The following is a 7,911-nucleotide window of genomic DNA, read 5'->3' on the forward strand; positions in this document are numbered from 1 at the left end:
CTTAGCAGTGCTGGTTAAAATATGAGAGTAAATAAAATGAAAAATGTCAACATAAATGTTAAGGGAAAAAAATAAGAGCCCATTTGAATTTCACTACTTTTGACAGGTCGTTCTGTTTTATTGGAACAACCGCGAAAGTCAGGTTCGAAAGTCATCAGTCATATGCTTAGCAGCCATGGAGGAGAGATATTTTTGCACGTCCTTAGCAGTTCTCGATCCATTCTAGAAGACCCGCCTTCAATTAGTGAGGGATGTGGAGGAAGAGTTACAGACTACCGGATCACAGTAAGACTGATATCTGTAAAACATTTTTAAAGATAGTTATTTATTTGTTCATTTGTTTGTTTGTTTATTGAGAAAGGGGAAGGGAGGGAGAAACATCAATGTGCAAGAGATACTCCAATCAGTTGCCTCTTGGGGGCCCCCAGCTGGGGACCTGGCCTGCAACCCAGGCATGTTTCCTGACTGAGAATTGAATCAGCAACCTTTCGGTTTGCAGGCCAGCACTCAATTCAGTGAGCCAGGGCCAATATCTATAACTTTTATAATTTGAGTCTATCATTATTCAGTCAGTGGTTATTGAGGGCCTATTATATGCGAAGGTCTGTGACAGAAAGGGGTTTGGGAAGTTGATTATTTATTTTGTTTAGGTGAATCACCCTTCAATACTTGCTCAGAAGAGCTTTTTATCATTACATAGTCATCCTTGTATATTAAGTGTACACTGAGAAGTATCTGAATAACATTGACATACTAGAATCATAGGGAAGAATAGAAATTGATATGAACTAATATTTTAGGTGGAACTTTATTTCTAGTAACTTAAATGGCAAACAAAAACATTTTAATAGTTAGATTGCTACAACTTTGAAATAATGCTAAATTTTTTATTTAAAGGTGCATAAGAGAAAATTGTGTTTGTTTTTGGTAGAAACTCTGTTGTTCTGATTTTAATTTTTCACTCCTCCTTCCCTCATTTATATTTGGTATTTCATGGCTGGCTCCTTTTTGAGGTGGTTGTGAGAATTAAATGTGCTTGATGTATATGAGTGTACTTTGTAAACCGAAGTGTTATATACTGTAAGTAATTGTTTTTGATTAGGCTTTTCTTTATTGTTTTTATATATTTTTAATAAGGAGAAAATTAATAAATGTTTATTATAGAAAATTTAGATACAGGTATCTGTAAAAAAAGAACAACTAAATTGCCTATAATTCCATTATTCAAAGATAATTACTGTTGATATCCTGATGTTATATCAAGATAGCTTTTTAGTAAGCAAATTGGTATTCTAATGTGATTCACTAATTCTTTTTTCTGTATATGATATAAAAGAGTTAAAGTATAGAAGTTGAAGAAAAATAAGTGTTCCTTATTTTTAAATGTGCAAACAATAATGAATGATGTTTGAGGCTTTTTTATCTCCATTGTATAATAATAAAGGCTGATAGGTCTCATGTTCAAAAAGAAAGAAAAAATTAGGGAGTGGGGCAGGGGGAACTGTTAGAGAAAATGCTTTGTTGGGTATCACAGGGCAGAAGACGTCAGGGAAACAGACTGTTACATGTAATCCATACTGAAACATTAGAAAATAGTTTCTAATTTTATCTTGTTTGGTTATCATTAGGATTTTGGTGAATTTATGAGGGAAAACAGATTAACTCCTTTTCTAGACCCCAGATATAAAATCGATGGAACTCTTGAGATCCCATTGGAACGAGCTAAAGATCAGTTAGAAAAACATACCCGTTACTGGCCTATGATTATTTCACAAACCACCATTTTTAACATGCAAGCGGTAAGTGTTAAATAGTTTCAGCTTTTCTTCTACATTAGTAATATATGCTTTTCAGATCCATTTCTCAATCAAAGAATGAAATATATGATTTTGCTACAGTTAAATAATTATAATAAAACTGAACTGAAGGTTGCAGAGTATCTGGCCACAATGATGTTTAAGATCAATTGAAGTTCTGCCTAGGTGCTTTGATATTTGTGTTTCAAGACAGATTTTTTTCTTTTTCTTTTTTTAATGGTACAGGTAGTTCCATTAGCCAGTGTTATTGTGAAAGAATCTCTGACAGAAGAAGATGTGTTAAACTGTCAAAAAACAATATACAACTTAGTTGATATGGAAAGAAAAAATGACCCTCTACCAATTTCCACAGTTGGCACAAGAGGAAAAGGCCCTAAAAGGTAGGTTTTTTCCCCCCCCACTTATCACATTTATTTGATACATACTGTTTTTTACCCTAACTTATTCTGTATGTAAATAGTATATTTGGGGGTATGTATATATACATACATATATCAAAATGAAATGATACAGAATAAAAGAATTGGGTACATTATAACTTAGAATTGCACCATTAGCTATCTAGGGAAAGAAGTCCATGTTTAATTATTGCCTTTTACTTTACCATAAGTGACACTTGAATATTATTTTACAGAATATTTCTAAGATGGTTATTTTAAATCTTTATTTCAGAGACGAACAGTACCGTATCATGTGGAATGAATTAGAAACCCTTGTCAGAGCTCATATCAGTAACTCAGAGAAACATCAAAGGGTCTTGGAATGTCTGATGGCCTGTAGGAGCAAACCACCAGAAGAAGAAGAACGAAAGAAACGAGGAAGAAAGAGGGAGGACAAAGAGGACAAGTCAGAGAAAGCAGTGAAAGATTATGAACAGGAGAAGTCTTGGCAAGATTCAGAGAGGTGACTTGTTGATATAAGTATACCATCATCGTTCCTTTTGGCATAGCAATTGTGCATGTAGAACATTCAAACCTTATTTAATAGAAGTTCTTTTAGGGTGTATTTATTTTATTTATAACTTAGATTTTCACTCATATCTAAAAGATTTTAGACTTAAAGAGGTATGATTTACAATGCAAATGATAGTGTTTAATTTTTACCCTAATTAACTTCTGAAAATCATAATTCAGGATGTTTGGTATCAGTGTTTCCTTTATGTTTATTAATGTCAAAGACATAGTTTTATTTCTTTGTTCGGTAAATCTGATTGAATACCTATGGTGTGCCAGACAGTTAGCATAAGATTCCTGCCTTGGAAGATCACACAGTGTTGTCATAAAAATAGGCAAGTAAGTCACTGGTGACAGCAAAATGTGGAAGATGTTGTTATAAAAATAGGCACAGATGTCCTTGGGAGCACAGAGAAAGAACACAGTCCTGATTCTGAAAACTGTCCTCGATGGTACATCTTTTTCCTAAGTTCATGATTTATAAATAAAAGTATCATAACATATTAGCTGTCTTCATCTTCCACCTTCTTGCCAGAAATCAGGCAAAGAACCAGGGAAATGTTATAATGATGATGTAGTAAGTCCCATTCAGAATTTATGATGGAAAATTTCAAACATTTATTCTACTGTAGATTAAGTATTTACCCATCACCTACTTTGAACAAGTTTCAATTCATGGCAGATTTCACTTTATATATATTCATATCCACTCCCCTCACCACCAGCATCATCCACCTCCATATGGGAGTATTTGGAAGCCAATTGTGAAATCATATCATTTCACCCCAAAATAAGTAGAATGTAAAACACTTCTCTTTGACTTTAGGAGTTCATTTCTTCCTTAGTGCCACCAAGCTTTTGAAGCAGAGTTGGCCACCTGTAAGCAGGGGACAGAAAGTATTCTCATTTAGAGCACACTGTTACTCAAGTACTGGTCTATATGTTTTACAAGTGTTTTTGTTTCCTTGGAAAACTCAAAATAAGCTTGGAATGTTAAGTTTTTAACTTGTGGAATGTGAATAGATGCCCATAGTACATAAACAAGGGAACAAATGATAATTAGTCACTTAATCTTTTTTTGTAATTCGAAATAGTATTTTTGTCCATATCTTTAAAAATTGAAATTGTGAATTTTCTTCCAAAGGTCATTAGCTTTAATGTTATCTTCTTAAAGTTGTCTCCATTTTTTTCATGTTTACAGCTAACTACATTACTAAATTATTACATGATAATAATGAAGGAAAAGGGGAGAACTTGCATTTAATTCACTAAGTTCTCTTACCTGATTTTAGATTGACATTTAGCTTATGATTAGTTCCTAGGTTTACTTTGTGAGAGCAGCTATCTTTTATGAAGACTGACGTGCAGTTTAATTATTGAACGATTTAGATTCCTAAACATTTTAAGTTTAAATTTTATTATTTGTTCCTCTAAAAGATTAAAAGGCATGTTAGAACGTGGAAAAGAAGAGTTGGCTGAAGCTGAAATTATAAAAGATTCACCTGATTCCCCAGAACCTCCAAACAAAAAGCCCCTTGTTGAGATGGATGAAACTCCACCAGTAGAAAAATCAAAAGGTAAGGTAGAACTGTGGTAACTGTGAGTGTAACAAGTTGTTCGCCTTAGTTCCGTTTTGTAGAGTGTTATTTAACATTGTTGTGTATCTCAGGAAGAGCTACTAACTGCTCCTGTTGTTGTTTAGGAGATTCTTTGTTTACAGCCTTGGAAAATAGAGACAGTACATGTATTTGTCAGTATTAAAGAAAAAGTAGTGCCATGCCTTCATTAATGAAGACTTTGGAAAATAAGCACTTGTACTAAAAAGTCTGTGTTTTAAGAAATTTTAATTTTGTAAACTTGAATCCGGTTATGTTCCTAACACTGTAGTAAGTGGTAGGGTATTGAAGACAAATGCTTTTCCTTCAGCCCTTACTGGATTTAGGAAAAGATCTACTGTCACCCGTCTATTGATAAATTAAAATGTGTACATCAGCATCAGTAAAGATACTATAAATAATATTTTTATTAAAAAGCCTTTATCTCTTTTTTCCTGTTCCAATTTAATCTTTATTGTATTCTTCTCCCCATTACCTTTTAGTCCCCTTGTACCTCCCTCCCTTCAGTAATCACCACTCTGTTGTCCATTTCTAAGAGTCCTTTTTCCTTTTTTTCTCAACCCCTCCACCCCTAAGGTCTTTCATCTCTTATTTATAAGCTGATATGCTTAATTTCCTCTTGAAGGAATTCTAGGCATTAAAGATATGATTTGGGTTTGGGAGCTCCTGAAATCACTGAAGGCCTTAGTTATCTTAAGGGAAACTGGATTTAGTCCTTTTAGGATAAATGGGAAATGGTATGACAGAGGATTGATATCTTGCCATAAAAATTTTTTTAATGTATTCTTTTAGGAGTTTTATAATTTTAGATTTTACATTCAGGCTAGGATCCATTTTGAGTTTTATAAAAATAAGTTGCAAAATATGCGTCAATATTCATATTTTTGCACTTACACCCTAATTATTCCAGCAGCATTTGTTGAAGACTCCCCTCTTCATTGAATTGCCTTTGTGCCTTTATCAGAAATCAATTGATTTTATATGTGGGAATGCATTTCTGGGTTTTCTTTTATGTTCTGTTGGTCTATCTGTTTATCGTTTGCCATATTACATTTATTGTAATACTATCATGATAACTACCAGTAGAGTCTTATATCAGATAGTGAATCTTCTGACTTTTTCCTACTTTTCAAAGTAGTTTTGGCTATTCTAGTCCTTTTGCTTTTTCATATTGTGCAAAAAAGAGTTAACATAGGAAGCTTGAGGCTATTATCATTAGAAGAGCCTGCTTGTAAATTTGGTCCTTGGCTGGCATCTGGGAGCTTGGCTTTTAAAACATTCCCTAAATAATGAAGTTATTTTGTCTTTCATCTGAGCTAAACCCCTGCCTTCTTCTGGGAGTCTGGAATTTTGGTAGCTGTAGTTGGTAGAGAATGCCCTTGTGACCAGAAGCCAATAAAAACCTTCGACTGGGTCTCAGTGGGCTTTCCCGACAGAAGTATCATACACACATGGCTGCATTTCTGCTGCCAGCAGGAGGAGGGACTGTGTGAACCCTCACTGGAGGGAGAGAGCGTGGAAAGGCTGCAAAGAGATTCCTGCAGTTTTTGCCTTACTGATCTGGCCCTGCATCCATCCTTACTGTGTTGCTGTAATGTCTCTTAGCTGTGACTGTAACTTTATGTTTAGTCATTTGAGTCCTTCCAGCAAATCACCAAACTAGTAGGTGGTCTTGGAGACCCCTAAACATTTAAATGTTTGAATAAGGGGGAGATGGTGCTGCTTTAATTGTATAAAACAATAGAATTTAAGATAAGTTTTTAAAATTTGTAAATTTTGAAGTAATGAATTATTCTACCTTTTTCTATTCTTTCAAATATAAAACCAGGGCCAGTATCCTTATTATCCTTGTGGAGTAATAGAATCAATACTGCCAATTCCAGAAAACATCAGGAGTTTGCTGGACGTTTGAACTCTGTAAATAACAGAGCTGAGTTATATCAACATCTTAAAGAAGAAAATGGGTTTGTATTTATTGTAGAAATTGATATTATAAGTTAAAATATAATGAATACTCCTTTATGTTCAGCATTTATTACTAATATTATTAATTGATACATGTTACCTGTAAAGAGAAATAAAATTAACTTTTTTGATTCTTAGGACTTGAAAAAGGCATGATTCTATTTATTGATTGTAACCCTGAAAGTATTTATTTCTTAGAGCATTTTTACTTTGTTCAGTAAACATTATGGAGGGAAAAATCATAGAGAAAACTTAGTATATAACACTGAATCTATAAAATAATGTGGGGAAAGTATTTTCTGATTAAGTAATACAATGTTAGGAATGTTTATTTTAATTGAATAAATCTCAGGTTTGATTATTTTAGTCTATTTTTTAGAAGACCTTTTGATAATGTGTTGGTAAAGGAACTTCTTTAGTGGAAAAGGAAATAAATCTTTGAGTAAACAGCAGAAGTTTTTTTCCGTAGTTTCACTTGCAGAAGTATATTGAAAAAAGTGGCCTTTGAAAGGAAACTCTGGGAAAGTCACTTAATCTCTCTGGGCCTCAGTTTTTACTCATCTGCAAAATGAGGAAGTTAAACTGACCAGAGGAATGCTAACCTTGGTTGTTTTCTAAAGTGCTAATATTCTTCGGCTTGTTGAATATTTTAGAGTTTAATTTCATATGAAAGCTATATAAGGCGAAAAATATGGATATTTAATGCTTTATTTTACCTACTCATTTTTTTTTCCTCCTATTTTTCAGAATGGAGACAACAGAAAATGGAAAAGCCAGCCGGTGACTTGATGAACTAAATCTACTATATTGCATAAATATTTTGGGTGGAATTTGATATAAGTACTTTTACAGCAAGATTGTATAGTTATGCTGCCTGGACTGGTTTTTACATTTTTAAAATACTTCAACTATCTTTTTTGTATTAATTGTAAGATTGGCACATATGTCAAAAAATACATTTGAGATTTGTCCTCCCAAATCACACAAATTTATTTTATGGTAAAAAGTTTTCCCCCTGGAAATGTTTTTTAAAGAATTCTTAGGCTTCTCTTTGCCAAATAAAACTATTGAAATATTTGAAATGCAAAATATTGGAGTATTCCTTTAGGAAAATATATTTATTTAATGACTGACAACTTTTAGGAATTTAAAAATCTTTTATCAGAATTAGGAGAGATGTGCAGTATTTAATATAAAATCTTCGAGGTTAGTCTGCAGAATATGTAGTACTTTTCCCAAAAAATGTTGTTTCTGTTTGTTTATTTTGTATTTGTTTTTATTTTGTTTGTTTATGTGCTGCACATTTAAAAGCAGAATTTTTAGGTAATTGGTGTAAATTTATATTTACCCATATTGGATAATGTTACTTTTTATTTTCTGCTAAAAATTTATTGTCCATTGACTTTTCATATTGAAAGAGAGGAATACAGGAGATTACCTTACAGACTTAGAAGAAAGGAAAGTCGCTAGGTTATTTATTTTCATCCTTGAATAGAATCTTGGTCTCCTCATCGTTCAGAAATGTCATGGTTATCTGGTATACCTTGGAGACTCGTCTTA

At 33.0% G+C, this 7,911-nt stretch overlaps 1 protein-coding gene across 2 annotated transcripts in view; it reads left to right on the forward strand.

The window, feature by feature from the left end:
- Positions 1-7,440, forward strand: part of INTS13 (integrator complex subunit 13) — a 28,526-nt gene extending 21,086 nt beyond the window's left edge. For both annotated transcript variants that reach the window (XM_024575763.3, XM_045184139.3), the window contains 7 exons: positions 107-285; positions 1,629-1,799; positions 2,043-2,197; positions 2,490-2,720; positions 4,208-4,347; positions 6,215-6,350; positions 7,099-7,440. In XM_024575763.3, the coding sequence (XP_024431531.1) occupies positions 107-285; positions 1,629-1,799; positions 2,043-2,197; positions 2,490-2,720; positions 4,208-4,347; positions 6,215-6,350; positions 7,099-7,135 (1,049 nt within the window). In that variant the 3' untranslated portion in view covers positions 7,136-7,440. The remainder of the gene's footprint in view (positions 1-106; positions 286-1,628; positions 1,800-2,042; positions 2,198-2,489; positions 2,721-4,207; positions 4,348-6,214; positions 6,351-7,098) is intronic.
- The last annotated feature ends 471 nt before the right edge of the window (positions 7,441-7,911 follow it).

Source organism: Desmodus rotundus, chromosome 3, assembly GCF_022682495.2.
Source record: "Desmodus rotundus isolate HL8 chromosome 3, HLdesRot8A.1, whole genome shotgun sequence".
Taxonomy (NCBI): Eukaryota; Metazoa; Chordata; class Mammalia; order Chiroptera; family Phyllostomidae; genus Desmodus; species Desmodus rotundus.